This window comes from Anneissia japonica, unplaced genomic scaffold (genome assembly GCF_011630105.1).
Source record: "Anneissia japonica isolate Jap-2015-1 unplaced genomic scaffold, ASM1163010v1 scaffold288156_len112963_cov179, whole genome shotgun sequence".
Taxonomy (NCBI): Eukaryota; Metazoa; Echinodermata; class Crinoidea; order Comatulida; family Comatulidae; genus Anneissia; species Anneissia japonica.
In genome coordinates this window covers 37,073-56,051 of record NW_022729727.1, presented here as the reverse complement: position 1 = coordinate 56,051, position 18,979 = coordinate 37,073, and the positions used below count along the sequence as shown (strand labels likewise).

The following is an 18,979-nucleotide window of genomic DNA, read 5'->3' as shown; positions in this document are numbered from 1 at the left end:
TTTGTATTGAAATTGCCCAAATCAAGGCTTGAAAGCCACTTCTATGTAAGGGGTTACTTAACTACTATAAATGCCATGAAATGCTTGCACCTAGGGCTAAAACATTGCCTGAGCCACTTCACAGCCTGTCAACAATTATGTAGGTTGGGGTATCTAAGCATGGCCGGCTGAGATTGAACAGGGTGTGGTTGGAACTCCATACCATAAGTTATAATAACCAAAATGGAAACCACTGAGCTAAACCACCTTCACCGTATTCATGCTTAGCCATTTTTAAATGTGGGATAGAATTTACAGTAAAATAAAAGTAATTTATTGAAAGGTTTGCCGCACATTCTCAGCTAAAGCAGCATGAATCGTATACTAATCAAGAAAACACCTTTCGCAAAAAGCACCACCCTGATATGATTTTTTCACCTAGTTTGCGCCAAAGTATTTACTAGAAATATATTCTATTTTAAATATCACTGTATCAATTAATTGAGAGCATATTGATGTTTCATATATTAAACAACAGATTAATTTTCCCTTATTAAACACACATGATACCACTTAGGATTATTTTTAGTAAGTGTCACTCTTGAATAAGCACTTACCTTAAGTGCCACATTCAAATTTCAAAAAATTGTTATAAGCCCTTCGGCTTAACAGGATAAATTTTTTATGTCATATTTTCTAGTATTGACCAGTGGACCAACATCTACGAGTAGCGTACATGTGTGGGGTTGGACACCAATGTAGCTTAACAATTTATCTAGCCATGGAATAAATACATCAGCATACTCTCTACATAAACACATGAAAATAAAATTACAGAGCCTCTCTGATATAAAAATATATACAGATGATGCTACAAGATCACAAAATAGAACAAGTTTTAGACTTAGGTTGTGCATGATTTCTTTCGTCGATGATAGGTGGCTCTTCCCTGATGTTTGAATTGCCGAAGGAGGTAGCATTCATTCGGTCTGCATCTTCAACAGCTCGTTTGAAGGCTTCAGGGTCACTTGGTTTATTTTCAGTCTCATTTCCCGTCTGAAAGTATAATGATTTAATATAAAAATAATGTGTTATTTATATGTAATTGCCAGTACACTACATCAATGCTGCGTGGAATGCTTTTTTGGAATTCATAATTACCATAGTGTATACAATATACCAATTCATACTTCTGGGCACCATAATGAGTATAAGAAAGTATAATACATACTCCAAGTATTGAAATACACGCCATCGTGTTGGGATTCAATATTTCGACATTAATTATGTCATCATCAGGAATCTTTATATTATACATAACATTAAAAAAAACGATATTAGTTTTTTAATTATATGTATTTCAGTGCCTATAGTATTTGCTTGCTAATTTTGAAATCAGAATTGTAAATAATTTTAGCATCGGTATTATAAGTATGAAGTTACAAAATACCATTATAGTAGAAAAATCAAAATTAATTACATTGTCCAATTGAGCTAATAATTTTTAAAAAACTATTAATTCCAAGACTTATTATTTCCAAGACATATTATTTCATATATTTATATATTATATATATTTTATGTACAAACCACATAATGCATCAGTGACATAATGTGATAAAGAATTAACATCTCTTTATAGCCAGGTTCCAGAATAAAAACATATTTTGCTATGTTGCACAACTAATTTTTCTGGGACAAAAAACATATTTAACGAAAAAATTGGCAAAGGCTAATAAGATACAGATTAATGAGTATACATGTTAATAATTGTGCACTTTTGTATTTTATGTGGGAAAAATGGCAAATGGAGTGTGGTGCATGATTTACATTACATTTATGTACATTTTTAATTTAATTTTATTTCTTCTATTTATAACATTTTCAAACTTCTGTTTTAAAGGAGAAATTTACAGTAACATCTCCCAGTGACGTACCCCTCCGTCCGAACATGGTTCGTAAATGAGAAAATTTGTAAATCGGAGTTAAATTTAAATTTTCAGCATCTCAGTGTAGTAAGTGTAGGCCTAGGCCTATGCTACAAAGTACTGCACAGGGCTAGGTACGCAAGCCTTGCCATGGGAGAACAATTTTTTCACGAAATATGACTTGGATTTTACTGTTTTCTGCAACAAAATAATACTTTACAGAACCCAAAATTACCTGTGCTCAGTGTGAAGCATTCATTTAAAGTGATTTCCAAATGAAAACATGACCATATAATGCCTAAAACGAGTGTCATCATTCTTTTTATAAAGATCGTAAATCCATGCAAATAGCGCCCCCAATAACCAAAAAGTGAGGTTTACTCTACATACAGGATTCCTAAACAAGCATGCACAGCTCAAATACAATGAAAACGATTCATATTTCATGTTTTAAACTTAGTTTTTTATCACTTTACCTGCTTGAATGTTCTCTCTTAGCTGATGTAACAATTTAAATTATTTTTGAATACTTTTAAATACATTTTAAAGTGTTTCTGTAGTTAACAACAATCGTTTGTAATGACACCATCGACGTAAATGCGGTTCGTAAAATTGAGAGTTCGTAATTGGGAGATGTTACTGTACCAATTGTATATAACTGGTAAATTCTCCTTAAAGCTACCTAAAAAAACACAGGATGTTGTAATAGCTTGCACTAATAATAATAATAATAATATGTCGTTCTTACAGTATATAGCGCTTAATGCCTTTACAAAGCCTCTAAGCGCTTCACATTACTACCCCGGTCATTGGATCAAATTACATTATTAATTTAAATTATATTATTATTCCATAATATTGTGGATAGTAATTAGCGCAGTTGCGTTGGAACCTACCAGGTACCCATTATTCATAAAATTTATGTATGTACAGTATTGGCAAACATCTGTTGCAAATGACAATATCAACATTTTAACAACATTCATCAGACATCTGTTAATTTTAATCAATAATTTCATTTATATATTACATTTATTTATTTGTCTTTTAATTGTCCATTTAACAGTATGTCTATTAAACTCATCTTTTCGTTGTTTTTCTTTTTTGGTCATGACCCATCCTGTTGTGAAACACAGGTCTCTTGTAAAGCAACACATATTTACAAATATTAACTGTGTTTAAGCATCACCACTTAGGCCAAAAAACAATAACACATGCCAAGACTTAATACCTTAACGCTAGTAAGAATATTGTACATATTTAAACTGACCTGGGCATCTGTGTAGAATATCTTTGCTGCTTCGCGTTCATTGACAACAATTTCTCGGCCATTGAATCCCTTGCCATTTAGATTTTCCAGCAATTTCCCAATCTGCTCAATACTCCATTCATAGTGTTCATCAGAAATATCTGGAAAAATAAAAATTTCAACATTTGCATATAAGAAATGTAAATTAATATAGTAGTTATACAAATCATTACTATATTACTTAAAATATAAGAATAAAAATAATATGATAAATAATGAGAACAATAACAATACTTATATTATTAACTTATAAATATAAATATAATGGTAGTAAGAGTTATAGCATTAATTAAAAAAAAAAAGTAACAGTACCAGCACAACAAAGCCACAAATAACAGAAACAAAAACATATACACCAAAAATAATAATGATAACGACAACAACAATAATGATTGTAGAACTGTTTCATCAATAATGAACAAATGAATAAAGTACAAATTTGATGTAAACTTCCTGCGAGCTTTCGTTGAAGTTTAAATATCTACATGATTTAATTAGGTTACTTGAGCTAGCATCCATGATAGGAGGCAATCTCAAAAAGGAAAAAAAAACAAACAATGAACAGTGATGATGGGGCATAAAATCTGTCCATATTTATGACCAACTCCTTCAACCTGAAATGTGGGGGCTCCTGGAACCGATCCTGAAAGGAAGAGAGCTGACACCAAAGGGCATTGTTTCACACAATCCTCAAAACAACAGATGCTAGCTTACATAGCCTGACGATTACTCGCAGCAGCCAGAATGAAATTGTAAATGACAATCAATTTCTTACTAAAATAGTTAATAATATATTCACACAATGAACATGTTGGCTTCATACCAACAATGATCCTACTAAATTTATAGCAACTTCAAGTATAATTTAATGTCAGCAATCAATGAATCTTACCTATCTTATGGGCTGTCAACAGCTTGAGTTGATCACCAACAGCTCCCTCTGGAGGCCATGGTGAGTTGTCAAGACAAACTGGTATGACAGGTTTACCACACTCTCGAGCCTGCCGAACTAGCAAAGTGGCAGACTGTGACTGAACGACTTCTGGACCGAGACAAAATACCACTGCATCGGAAGACTGCACCACTTTCGCGATATCAGATTCTTTGCCAGTAACTAAATTTTTAAGCAATGATGTTTGGAAGCCTAGAGTATCCAACCTGCATTTACACAAAATATCTTATATCAATGTTTGAATTGTAAGGGGCATGTAAGGCAAAACATTTTTATACGTTGTTTCGCACACCATCCACTCACTGATAATGGTTTTGGAATAAATATATAAACATATAATTTAAATTTGAAGCCTGTCAACACACCTGCCTTCTGTAAAAACAAGAGGGAATCTATATTCTACTGCGCACGACAGTCGATACCCGACGTAATTCTATGAAGAACCCAACCCCACGACAAGCGTGCAACAGATTGTTTTAATGATTCGTTCTGGCTGCAACTATCACCAGACGGCGTCGCGTCGTCTAGCGCTCAGAAGGAGCGCAACTGGATTTGTGGTACGACCACCGAACAGAGTGAGTGCCGCAGATTTACAAAAAAATTCAATTACTGAACTGTTTTGATTGCAACATCGCATTTACTATGCAGCATGTACCAGAATCTCAACAGATACTTTTTTACCTCACACACTTGCATATTTCAAATTTGTCAAAAAAAAATCATATTTTCAAATAATTTTGCTATAAGGAATCAAAATTTAATTCCTTTGATTACAACTCAAACACAAATGCCAAATATTTTTTACCGACTCGCTAACTTACACTGAACTACATAATACATTTTGTCAACATCTTTTATCCTCACCCTGCTTTTATATGCGTTGTTTCTGTGTATCGAGGTTTATCACAATGTATATACACTTCAATTTTATTCAAATGATTTTGTGGTTTGGTAACTTCTTCTGCCTCTTTCCTCCTCCTGTCATCTTTAGTCAACTTAGGTTCTGAAAAAAATAACAAAACCATTATGTTTTTTACTTCTCAGTCCCCGCTGACAATATATAATATTTCTGTATTTTTATATATTACAGCAAAACTATCTAACCTTGTGATTTTCTAATAGCCATAACCTGCTCAGCCCAAGTTTCCAGTTCAGTTGCCCAATCAGAAGACAGCTCATCAACAGGTGGTTTATGCATGTGGTCAATCGTCATTTTATCACCTGTAAACATTGAAGTTAGCTTACATAAAAAATGTTCAAATATTACAAGGTTAATGGTCATGCATTTTTTATGCATTCCACAATATAAACCATTTCAACTTGCTGAAGAACGAGCTACTTTTACAATTTTTGTGCATGGCACAAGCATTTTAAGTGTAGATTAATCACATCCTCATAATTTGAGATTCAGCCGCAGGATTCCAAGCTAAGATTTGGCAATCATAAATTGAAAGTGTCTGCTATGTTTTAATTGCATTTGATTATATTCAATAACAAATGATTATACAGTAATACATTGACCAAATCAACAGTCAATACTCAAATTTTCTGCAAATGTCCACATAATCAATGAATTTTATGCTGCCATTAAGAGAAACGATATAGCAAAAACCATATTTTATAAGAGTATGCAACTGGGAACGGGAAATTTTCTCAGTGAATTGATTCTTGCACGAGATAGCAAGTGTTCAATTTTAACTTTTAAAACAAAACAAATATATCATAAGAAAAAAATCCCTTCAGTGAAACAGTAATTTGTTTTAAATTTGAATATATTTAGTAAAATTAAGAATAATAATAATTTCTCTAAATCGGACTAAAGGGGAATATCTTTTGTGTTATTTTCCCCTTAACGTCATGTCTTTATTTTTCCTCATTCTAATTGGAAATCAGAAATTTGGGATGGGCCCCCTGGGGATCCACGGCAACTGCAGTGTAGTGCCACAGTGAAAAAAGTTTGGCGCAGTGGGAAGGGTTTGGTTTCCCAACCTCAAGGTCAGGGTTTCAATCTCATTGTCCTTAGCCAGTATATGAGGGCTATTCGAGGAGCCAAGTGATAAAACTCCAATAATAATCCAACACTGTCTGGATTTGAACCGGGGTCTACAGCACAAGAAGCAGGAACAATAACTCTATAGCCAACTACTCAGCTAATGATTCATAGGTATACTTAATTATATATAATAGGTAAGCTCACATCAAATACTCCAAAGAAGTGGTAGTAGATTAACACTGACCTTTTTTATAGAGTGTGACGGCTGGGTAAAAGCCTCCAACTGGCTGCATGACAGGCTTGTGGAACACTATATTTCCATTGACACAGCAGTAAACCATCACAGCCTGCTCAGCTAAGCCATCCTCAGCTTTTATTGCACTCGAATACAGGACACCAAACCCTATCGTGTCCCCACACTTTATGTAAGATTGCAACTCCATCGTTTCATCTTTGCTCATATCCTTCTCTAAAAGTTCCAGCTCATTCCGCCAGTAAAACGATTTCGTCCTGAAACCGAAGCGAACATACCGCGAGTCCTTGTCAGATGATAGATGTTTGAAAATGCGATTGGACATATCGTTGGTCAGTGCCACAGCCGGTGCATTAATCAACTCTTGATCAAATGATGGTAGAGAGCCACCATTAACTTTGACCTCAAAATATTTCCAATCTAGATTTAAAAAAGAAAATGCAAGATTATTTCACTTATATTTTTCCTTGTAAGTAAATTTAGTCCGTAATATATAATTGTTCTTATGTATATTTTTCTTTAGAAAAAATTCAATTTTAAATAAATTCCTGATGTAATTATCATCTCTCTATTGCTATTGTCACTACTATTATACCTTTTTCAAACATAAAAAAATGTTTAAATATGAACACTGTATGCAGAACTTACTATGACAGCAACTTTTGTTAAGCTTACTGTATGCATAAAAAAAAAACAACTCTCAAGTAATGGTGAGTATGCGAGTCAACACACTACAGTATACAACAACATACTAGGCTGCTGCAAAGGCAAGCAGAAGGAACTCATTGGATATTTTGAGAATTCACATGGACTGTAATTGTGCAATCCAAAATTAGTCAAACTATGTGAATTGGATGCAAGTATGATAAAGATGGTAATATTACGTTTAGTAACATACCTTTACATAGTGGTAGTGGAGATCTCACAGTATACGGCTTTAGCTTTCTTTTCTTTTTCTCAACAAATATCTGTGGTTTCTGAACAGTCAGTTCTGAAGATTTCAACCAGTTTGAAAAGTTTGTCTGAAAAAATCAGTGTTATTTATTTACTTAATATGACTTACATTCTTTACTCTTATTTTTTCATTGTCAGACAAGATGACACAACACAATCTATTGAGTGGTCAGACAAGTTCTCAAAAGTGAACCTAGTAACTATTCAACAAATAAACATGTTTTTATATTATTATTATTTTTTTATTACAAAAATTAAAAGAATATTATACAAATATTGACTGCTCATGAGGGGAATGGTGAAATCTATTGCCCCGAGTACACACCTAAGTGTCATAAATTACATAGCAATGCGGCCTAAGGATTGCATATCATGCAGTAAGGTAAAAAAGTACTATTTTTTTTAGGGGAATATTACTTTCTATTGCCCGCTTCTTAACAATCAGATGCCTAGAATCTATGTATGAGGTATACTATACTGTAATATGAATTATTTTGCATTGAGCAAAAGTCTTTAACCACCCAGATTTCTATATACTGTCTTCATCATATATTTGCATAAGAAAAAAAAATGGAAGTTATTATAAATTTTTCTTTTCCTATATTCTTTTTTGAGTATAAAAATAATCCTCTCTCGTCACCTAATATCTTCCTGCCAATTTATTAGACACACCATTTTCATGATATATGACTAGATAACTTTAAAAAAGTATGTTAGTACATGTAAACTTGTTTAGGCATACAGGAAGGAACCTAAACAGTTAACGTGTTAACCTTCTATTATCTATTATTCTATTATTATAATTATATATACTGTAGATAAAAAGTGTTTTCGTATTTTGCAAAAACCATTAAGCAACTGAATAATTTTGAGTCCTGATATATAGACAATAATTTTTCTTAAGCTCTGTCTACACTATAAAATATAATGTGACAAATTAGAGGTGGTGTCATATTAAACCCAAATATGAGCACATCACATAAAATATGATAGTGTGGACAGCACTTTAAAATAAGTGTTACAACCACCTGCACCATACCTGATCAAAACTATGTACTGGCTGTTTAGTTTTCGGCCACATCACCTGGACGGTACACGGCTCACCACGGAATGCGATGCATGGGAAAAGATCAAATTCCGAGCCACTTATTATCGCTTTTCCTACAAGTTGATCATTGTTGGTAAAATGGAGAACCTGTTTGCTACTGAAGTACTCAACACAACATCCAATCACATCACCTAACAAACATAAATGAGACATTATTAGTGGTGACTGTAAACATTTTCTGACAGGAGGTCCAACAAAGGGGTCTGAGTCAAGGAGCTGCTCAAGCTTCAGTCAGCACCCCAGAATAAAATTTCTGGTCGAGTTCATAGAGAGATTTTGTGGTTTAAGATAGTCCAAAATTGTCCTTTCTGACAGCAATATTTGTTTAGATTGACTAATTATCTATTTAGCTCAGTTGGTTGGAATATTCACTGTGTGCACACTGAATTGTGGAGATCTTTTTTCACCGGTTCAGTTCCATCTGCTGCTCTCTTTGTGTTTCAGATGGAGTATTGAAATGCAAGTTATGATAGCGCACCGTCTTCCAGATGAGACATTAGCACGTTTGCTGCCACAGACGAGTATACTTGTGTAGCAAAGGGCGCTAGGGCCGACTATACTCGTCAAAATTGGAGTAACATTTAAGCGTTTATTACTTCTTTGTTATACATTGTAGAGCCACAGATATACCTAGACGATAACGTACAAATAACGTATGTATGTTTGTTGTGTTATGTTACCAGCAGTAGACTTGAGTGGGGGCGCCTCTAATGATATACCAACCCATGCAAAAAGCGGACGATAAAACTTGCCCTTGGCAGATAAAAGTGCTGTCCCAGTGCAGGCGACGAGTTTACTTGTCAACTAATATTTTCCAGCCAATTTATTAAACACACCATTTTGATGATATACGACAAGATAAAATTACAAAAAAGTGTGTTTGTACATGAAAAACTTGTTTTGCCACAAGGGAAGGAACCTAAAAAAAATCTGGCAGTCAACGTGTTTATGTTTAGCTGTTTAGGTTAAGGTGTCCTCTTGGCACCCCTCTGGCGATTTTCTGATTTGTGATTTTTTTAAGCTAAATATGTAATAAAATAAATATATAAATCTTCCAGATGTCAAAATTCATTAATTCATTCATTTCATTTTATTTCACACAATGCAAAAACACATTATAAAATTCTTCAGAATAGTAAATAAATAACAAGGACAATGTAATATAATTATGTAAGTAATAATAGCAAATTGATAATAAAAAAAAAAATTACAATAAATAGCAATAGATGAATAAAATAAAAAAACAATTCAACTAAAAGGATCTTGTGATTACCTGAAGAAAATTTTATGGCGTCACAACGTCCATTTCCATTCTGAATGATCTTTCCCTCTGAAAAATATCCTGCAGTCCCGATCAATCTCCCTGGCATCATCCCAACTGTCTGCTTGCTTCGGCTCACTCCCATGCTCACAAAACTTTCCTCACCTACAAGTAAAATGGCCGTATATTATATAGAAGACATTCTCATCTCAAATGTTCTTTATTTAGGTTCTACATCTGACAAAACATTAGTTGATGTTTATGTTCGTCGTTCAGAATAACTTTGACTGTCATTTGTGAGGCGGTGAAGAAATGTACTTATTCTAACTTCTATTCAACAACTGGTCATACCATGGTATATAAACAATATTTATTGTCGTCTCCTCTCAAGTTCGCTTTTCTTACCCGGAATTTTCTAAAGCAATTTTGAATAAAAATTGTTGAGATTAATCAATAGTTATGAGAATTATGCAGGCAGTTTCAAAAAATTGGAACTGGAGAATTACATAGGAGCCACACCAATGTTAATGGCCCGGAAGTTTCACAAAAAAATTGGTATACTTTAAATGTAAAAAACCTAATATCATGTTCTCTGAGTATTCATGTTTTCTTTTTAATAGACTCAATACATTCCAGGCAGCACAACACTATACACGACTAAAAACAAACTTACGATATTCTGTTCATAAATATAAAGAAAAACATGATTCATATTTTAAGAATATGGTAGCATAAATCTTTGTTTACACTATCAGATCTTTTGTGACACCTTTGATGTGCCCATATATGGACATTACGATGTCATAGTTCACGCAAATATGGGCATAACACATTTATTTGTCACATAAAATTTGAATGTGAACGGAGCTAAACTTTTAAGATCTAATTTTAACTTCTTATCATTACTGGGGAGGGGAGACCGGGCAACTGAAACAACAGCCTACTCACCTGCATCAGTAATTTTCATAGTAAAATTAGGTTCATCTGGGGTCATTGACTTCTGCAACTGGATCAGTTTCCAATTTGATAATAAGTTTGCAACAGGTTTAATAATACTTCCCTCTTGGCCGGTCGGGGGACCGATTTGTTCATGATAACGGAATAAACCAGTTGTTTCTCCTTCTTCATGAGTGTGGTCAGCAGTTGGTTTAGGAATTTCAACTGCTACAAAAAATTGAAACATGATTTTCGAAAGATAAAAATACGGATATAAACCTTTCTCATGATCTAACTTTAAAATTAAATTTAAATAAAAAAAAAAAATGCTATTAATTTACTGTACTCAAATATTAAAGACACTGTATGATAATTAATTCCTAACATCTAAATTTTACATGTAAATTGGGCATTTCATTACCCGCTATGTTTTTCATCCAGTATTTTATAAACCTGCTAGGTTTTTAGATTGGGTAGTATATTCCAGTTTATGGGTTATCCTATTTTTGCATGCTAATTTTATCAATTTTAATAAAATGTAATTATTATATTTTAGGCTGTAATTAAGAGGTCAAATTTATGTAAGTCTTTCAATATATTGTTTTAATTGTATTCTTTTAATATTACTGTACCATCTTTCACATATATATTCACAGATCAAGCAAGATCATGCTATTAGTGCATGGATAATAATTGTAGCTTGAATATAAACAATCAAATTTACACAAATTACTCTTATAACAATGACACTACCGTAATACAATGACAATAATGACTTACCGGTAAACAATAATGGTTTTGGCTTTAATGCTTCCCTAATCCATGCTTCCTCGTCTGAAGTATCTGGAGACGTTGCCTTCATATTTACCTGTACCACAGATCCTAATAAGACATTACAAGAGGATTAGTTTCCACAAAGAATGTAAAGTCTTAATCTCTACAATAAGGAATATTAATTAAGTTGTTGATTAACTTGGTGCAATCAACACTGAGCCAATTCAAAAGCATGTAAAGAATTAACCAACTGCTTGATCTGGTTTTCTCCAACCTTGGTATTCAAACTGTTTGATATGGTGACCCTATTACAGCTTGGCTACCTTGGCGACCCGAACTCCATCCTAACTGTCATGAATCTTCCTCTTGGAAATGGATCCAACGAATCAGATGACCAAAATGAAACCCAAATGAATGAGAATTACTCAAATGAAGCTTGATATAAAGAGGGTTGAGAGAGAGTGCGCCCAACTAGTGGTGTTAATACTAAGCTGCACTAAATAAGCCACTGGTAGCCTACATGCAAAAAAATTAATAAAATAATTACAGATGAATTCAACAATTTTTAACATTGTTATTCGTTTAAACATTATTAAAACATTAAACATACTGGCGCATTTAAAACTATAAGTGGTTTATATGTCCAATTCCTTAATTTTATAATAATGAGTGGAAGTATATTAAGGGTATTACCATTATTGATTGCATTTATTCATATAATAATGGGTATAAGTAAAAGAATATTTTCAATAATTATTGCATTTATTCATATATTAATGGGTATATTAAAGGGTGTTTTTATTATTTACTGTATTTAGACATAAATACATAATACATAAATCCATAACTAGAGGTAATAAATAAAGAATATTTTCACTATTTATTATATTTATTCAAATAATTAACAAAGGGTATTGAATTGTATTTCATTTTATTGGTTTATTAAAAAAATTTTTAATATTGACATTCAATATAAAACCCGTATGTGGCAAAGAAAAGCCAAAGCAGTAACTTGTCGCAAATCCTGTTTCAGGGATGATGGCCAAAACATGACTGTAATAATTTTTGAAATCTATTTTATTGAACTAAACTAACCATTATATATCTATATATCATGCTATGCTGTTATTTACCCCATGGTTTCTGCCTGAGAAATGCCAAAAATCATAAACTTTGAAGGATGATTTCTCAAATATTGTTCTTTAAACACCTGTATGTTTAAACTCCTGTAACTTCATAACGAAATGTCAGATTTAAACGATTCCTTTACCATTTTATAGCTCTCATTTTACTGTTTAACGAGCTGTAATAATAACTAAAAATCGATTATTGCGATGAGCGACTGGTTTGGCTTGTCTTTGCCACACATTACAAACCTTGTGCAGCTAAGCCAATGGTTGCATAGAAACCACCAGTAGGTTGTTCAAAGCATTGGTGACATAAGACTTCTCCATTGTGCGTGAAGTAAACCACAACAGGCTGCTCCAATCGCCTGTCTGTTAAATTCTTGTCAGCAAATATCAAACCCAATCCTATGACATCATTAGTCTTACACATAGCTTCATTGCCTAGTTTCTGAGCTACAAAGTAGAAAAAACAAAACAAATTAAGAAATTATAAAGTGTAACATGACCAAAAAATGGCCTTTATGAGTTATCATTATATTAATTTAAAAAATATATTCAATAATTCACAACTTAAGAGAGTAAACACCATAAACAATTGCATTTGTTTGTAAATTGTCTGATCCTGGGGTCCCAAGTTCGTGAGATCGGGCTAAATGAGCTTCCATAACATATTTAATTATATTTTATTGCACATGGTGACACTCGTCGGAAATGACTTCCGTGAGATAATTGATAATAAATTAGTAAAAGCATGCAAATATTATGAATTGGCTGCTGAATCAAAGGGTTCTAACCACAGGCTGACCATTCTCGGCCGGCAGTGCTTAGTTACCCCAGCTTGCACTGTTGACAGATTGTGAAGTGGCTCACGCTATGTTTCAGCCCTAGGTGGGAGATTTCATGGCTTATAAATTAAATAAATATTGTGTGGCCACCTCTCATCAACACTGATGGTAACATCAGGCCTAATTAACTAAGATATACACAAAAAACATATCGGCGTGGTCTGTGATTACCTACAGTAACAGCCATAAAGAGGCGCTTATAGTAGCTACATGTTCACATCATTCCGACGGGGAGAAATGAACCATATCGTAGGGGTAATCCCTTACTCTTCCGAAAAATGCAATGGGTTCTTTACATCTGGCACACGAGCCAGATTTATACACTGGGCCACCATTTTAGGTCCTTATCTGAGAAGACTTCGTTCTACCACCCTGGGCGAGGAGCCCAGTAAATAAAAAAGCCTACAATTATAAAGGTGTCTACAAAGTTTGAATTAAAATGTTTATTTGCCCCCTGCGGTGTTGGACTGGTCATGGGGAATCCATGATTATGTTGAATAGTGCTAGCCTACAGAAGCTTATTGAACATCAAGCCAGACACGTAAAACAATTCAGCTCACCACCAGTGTAACAATTTCTATATTATATACAAATGCTACTAAGTATGAGTTTCAAATCATTGCCTCTACCTTTAAATTTTGTTTCACACATAACAGCGCCATCTACAGCGCTATATCCGATAGCACCTGTTGTTCTGCCTGGCAACTCATCATCTTCGATGAAAGCAGACGTTAAGCCAATTACCGGTCCAAGTTTCACATCTTCACCCATGTTAAGCAGTGTTATCTCATAGTAAGAATCTATAATAAAAAAGAGAGTGGGTAAAATTGAAACATCATACTAAATGTACCTGTAATTACTTAATGGCATTATATGCTGTAAATGAGTGACTGTTGATTATTTACAACAATTTAAAAGAAAATCATATTTATAGAGGGCGACCCTTCCACATAGGTTAGCCAACTTGAGCATGCATCAAAGTTTGAGGTCAGAATATATAAAAACATATTTTGTCACATTGTCCAAGTTTTGTGGGCACATTTAAGAATCCAAAATTCTGGTTCTGTTAAAACATTTCTGAACATTACCTTCTAAAAATGGACAAGGTGATTGTAAAGCTGCAGGGCCTGAAGAAGACTTCATGTGGAATGTGTCATCATCGACACTCACAAAATCTGGCATCGACCATTGGGAAAGGTTTTCCTGATAGAAAAAAAGATATAATATATTTTTGGGAACGATAATCTACTAACAAGGAATGTGTAATATCTAGCTGATTATTTTCAGGTTGTTTATTTGTTAACAGCTTGTAGTTTAAAAATGTACATTCTATGTTGAAGAAAGAGAAGTAAATTTGTAATTCAGCTTATTATAGTTAGTATTTGGTTAGATCAACAACTGTTTGCTTTTATGCAATAACCTTAAAAACAACAAATGGGCTTTCATTAAATTAAACTTAACTATCATTCAAAGGACAAGTATTAAACTAAACATTGCAAATCTATACTTTACAGAAAGTGGTTGATTCTTAGGAGCACCTGCAATACATTTTGAAGGTACTGGCTCATATTAACATGGGGTCACTCTCAATACAGTAGAAGAAAGGAGAATTGGATTGGTCATGTTTTAAGGGTAGAGAGTTTGTTGAAAGAAGTCATAGCAGGACGAATGGAAGGGAAAAGACCAAGAGGAAGAAAGAGGATAGGGATGATAGACGATTTAAAGGATAAGAGGCCTTAGGTGGAAATGAAGAGGAGAGCAGAGGACAAATGTCAGTGGAGGAGTTGGCAGCCAGGGACCTGCCTGATGGCAGAACAAAAGAAGACAGCATCAGACTCTTTATGTATGAAAAATAACAACATACACAATCAAATTGTGGTATCAATGATGTTTTGGATGACCATGTGACACTCAGCTCTGCAGGCCCCCACCAAACATTGATTGTCGGCAGTAAAATGTCTTTTTTCATCCACTGGCGAAACACTACTTCTTCATTCTTCAAAAAGGAAACCAAAGCTCTCTTCTTGTCAGCATAATCCAACAACATAGCTACATTATCACCTACGTCAGTAAAAATCAGAACTATTTAATATTCAATTCTAAATCATTAACAACTTAATTTTGCGATATTATTCATATATAATTTACATTATTCAGTAGACAATTGTGAATTTCTCTTAGTTCATTGTATGCTGTACACTGTGCAATACTCAAACTGTACTCATTTACATTGAAAAAGATTACAGGAGCGAAATATCGGTTGAAATAAGAAGTTCCAAAGTCCACCTTTATGTTTAATAAATTAAGTTTTACTTCATGATGGACCTGGTTTCACCACATGTTTGTTTTGTGTCTGCTTATACCGTTTAGGAGCAAACTTCATTGTTGAAGGCTACTGCTCCATTGGCTGTAGCGTTTGTAAAGTTTATGCATACGGGTGCATACACAATTACACAATCCAAAATCTTTTAAAATGTCACTAACATTAACATTAGTAATAATGATACAAACAATAATGATAATGATATAAATATTAAAACTATTTATAGAAATGTTATGTAATAACGGAATACACTATTCCTCAGTTCGATTTACACAAAACTATTACAAGTAGTGACGTTATGTACAACCCTTTTAGACTAGACTCCAAGAGATCCCATTCACATCCATCGCTATCACTATCCTGAAAAACTTCCTAGTTGGCAATATAAAGGAACGGGACATTTACCCCGCCCAGTCATCCAGGTGTCCGGCGAGCAGATGTTGAGATAGGGGTCTTACAGAGGAGCAGACTGTCAAATAGGGTAAAGTACTTATGGTGGGCATTTGTAAAAATCAACCCCAATTTCATTTTCATAAATTTTACCTTTTTTGTATGTAGGAGCAATTTCAGACGCACTGGATCGAGCTGGATTTGCAATACTGCCATCATCGCTAAAGTAAGCCATGGCAAATTTCTTCTTCTTTGAATGAGGTGTTTCTTCGTCATCATTATCTTCAGAATCTAAATAATTCTCACTGCCAATTCCTATGGCAACCGTAGCATCTTTTGCTAAAATTATGAATAATGAAACCCTTAACTATAAATTTGGAAAGATTATTATTAAATAGAACAGCGCTAAGAATATGAGCACGTCTCACAAACACATGTGCCGTCCCACAAACGCACGTGTTTGCGTATGTTTTAACACTGCCTTGTGGGACCTTAGCAATAATATTCAAGGGGCATGGCTTAGCGGAAAGGTCCATTATCAATTGACTGAAATACTTTCTTAAGCTCTGTCCATATTACAAAAAACTGTTGTATGCCCATGTATAGTCATGATGTGGCTATATGATTATCATTGTGATGTCATTTAATAGATGATTTAATGATGAGGTTTTAATAGGCTGGACAGGGCTTTAATAAGTGAAAAAGATTGAATTACATTCATGTATTAATCCTCTCATTTGACTGGACAGCATTTTCACTAACACAGTACTACTTCTCACAATAATTCCAGTTTCCCAAAACAAGTCAAGTTTATAAACAAAAGCAAATAATAAAGTACGAAAATAGTATATTAAAATAATAATATCAGTTGGATTTATTCTAAAGTAAAGATGATGCGTACCGTAAACGCTCAAATAAGCACCGCTCTCAAATAAGTGCCGCGCCAAACGTTAATATTTTTTTGCTAAGCGCTGTTCTCGAATAAGCGCCGTGGCACTTGATCGAGAATATATTACCCTGTGTGTAATGAAACACTTTGAGCAACAGGGTTTAAAAGCACCACTCTTGAATAAGCCCCGTACTGAAGCCTTTAAAAATGTTATAAGCGCCAAGGCACTTATTAGAGCACTTACAGTAATGCAATGTTCGTTTTCCTTGAGTGTTGTTTTAGTTTGGTATTCTGTTGCCGTAACAGGCAGTTAGAAAAATAAGGTCGACTAAAGTATAAATATATTTTATAAAATATAAAATAAGGTTATGTAAAATAAGGTTGACTTAGAAATTATTCACAATAGGCGAATTCGACTTAGGCAAGTTTAACTGTACTTTTTTTCTACGTCGACCTTATTTTACATGCCAAATTGTTGTGTTTTCCATTATTTAACAATCTGTAAAGTCGAATTTCATCAGTCAGTTTAACAATTTTTCAATGTCATTTTGAATTCGACTTAGGCAAGTTCAACTGTACTATAAATTCAGTTTGGACAAGCTTTACAATGAACTCACCTAATTCAATGATATTGACCGTAAAATACGGTTTCTCCTCTGAGAGGCATTCTGTGGCTGACTGAGCAAAGACCCAATGCTGAGATTTCTCTGAAAGATCTGGAACAACGATGACATCGCCCTCTCCACTGCCTTGTTGGACCTCTTCCGAGTATTTAAATCCTTCCATCTTCTGAACGTTAACTTTAATCAGCTGTCATCGAGTGGAGATAAGAAATTTAAAAACACTTAAAATTTAAAACACTATACTTTAATAACTGTGGTTGAGGAAGGAGTATTTTTGGTGTGTATCACATGAAGAATAACCTGAAGACTTGTACAAGTAGGGTCATTCTGGTGGTGAATTAGGCAGTACACCGGGAGACAATAAGCTCTCAAGACGCATCTGCTGTCGGCTGCTTTTTCCTAGTTCTTCGGTTTGTTTTGCTTGCTTGCTTAATTGCATTAGTTAGATACTCCCATTACTTGAGCACCAGTGAGTAATGAATAGGCGGGCCATGTGCCTTAAATTGCCTGTAAACGGTGCGGTGATGGTGTGGTGTTTCTTTTCTTGTAGTTTAGGTTCATGGTAATTTTTTATTAAACACAAACTTGTGTGCATGGATTGCTACTATGCAATTGGTAAATGTTGTATGTGGCTTAGCGAGGTTTTTGCTTCAGTGTATTTCGGGTAGGCAGCTTGGCATTGCCAGTAGCAATGGTCTCAGCACGGTTGTGGAACCTGTTATGGGACTCAGTGAAAAAGTGAAACACTTACTCCTCCAGCCAGCAGTTGCGAAGATGAATAAAATTTCGGTAAAAATATTGTTATGCTAGGCCTAACCATTGTGAGTAACTATCATATACTAATTTGAGTAAAGACAAAATATTTGTGCTGGTTTACCGTCCAGACACGTGCCCAGCTCTGGAAGAAATATATCGTAGCACCATTCTTCATTCATTTAAATGCCTTACCATTATTGGCATATTTTAAAGTAAACAAAATCAGTTTGGGACTGGCTATACATACAGCGGCTGTGTATACAACAAAATTATATGTTATATGCACAGCGACAAGCAACCAATTGCAGCACACCATAGTATCACGTGATTCAAAAAGCTCGCTTTTTAAAAACAACCAATTTTGCAGTGTTTTGTACATGATTCTTTGCACAGAGTGGACGTGATATTTGACGACGTGTGTGTGTGTGTGTGTGAAGCACTTTATGCATGAAGCACTATGTACGACCGACATATTATTATTATATAATTATATATATATATATCAAGTTATAAAAGTTAAAGTTAAGTTATGTATATAAGATGTGTATAAGAGACAGAATAAGCACCGCTCTCAAATAA

General features: G+C 34.0%; 1 protein-coding gene across 3 annotated transcripts in view; it reads right to left on the bottom strand.

Annotated features, from left to right (window-relative positions):
- The window catches only part of LOC117114712, a 22,884-nt gene continuing 3,905 nt past the window's right edge, over positions 1–18,979 (bottom strand). For 2 of the 3 annotated variants that reach the window (XM_033258402.1, XM_033258401.1), the window contains exons 2-18: positions 17,639–17,831; positions 16,286–16,471; positions 15,284–15,480; positions 14,508–14,622; positions 14,049–14,219; positions 12,824–13,027; positions 11,454–11,555; positions 10,686–10,901; positions 9,750–9,902; positions 8,408–8,607; positions 7,313–7,436; positions 6,406–6,834; positions 5,273–5,389; positions 5,033–5,171; positions 4,109–4,374; positions 3,178–3,317; positions 1–1,035 (exon numbers count right to left, since the gene is read on the bottom strand). In XM_033258402.1, coding sequence (XP_033114293.1) covers positions 859–1,035; positions 3,178–3,317; positions 4,109–4,374; positions 5,033–5,171; positions 5,273–5,389; positions 6,406–6,834; positions 7,313–7,436; positions 8,408–8,607; positions 9,750–9,902; positions 10,686–10,901; positions 11,454–11,555; positions 12,824–13,027; positions 14,049–14,219; positions 14,508–14,622; positions 15,284–15,480; positions 16,286–16,471; positions 17,639–17,807 — 3,105 coding nt within the window. In that variant the 5' untranslated portion in view covers positions 17,808–17,831 and the 3' untranslated portion in view covers positions 1–858. The remainder of the gene's footprint in view (positions 1,036–3,177; positions 3,318–4,108; positions 4,375–5,032; positions 5,172–5,272; positions 5,390–6,405; positions 6,835–7,312; positions 7,437–8,407; positions 8,608–9,749; positions 9,903–10,685; positions 10,902–11,453; positions 11,556–12,823; positions 13,028–14,048; positions 14,220–14,507; positions 14,623–15,283; positions 15,481–16,285; positions 16,472–17,638; positions 17,832–18,979) is intronic. The other variant, XM_033258403.1, reaches the window with a different exon arrangement.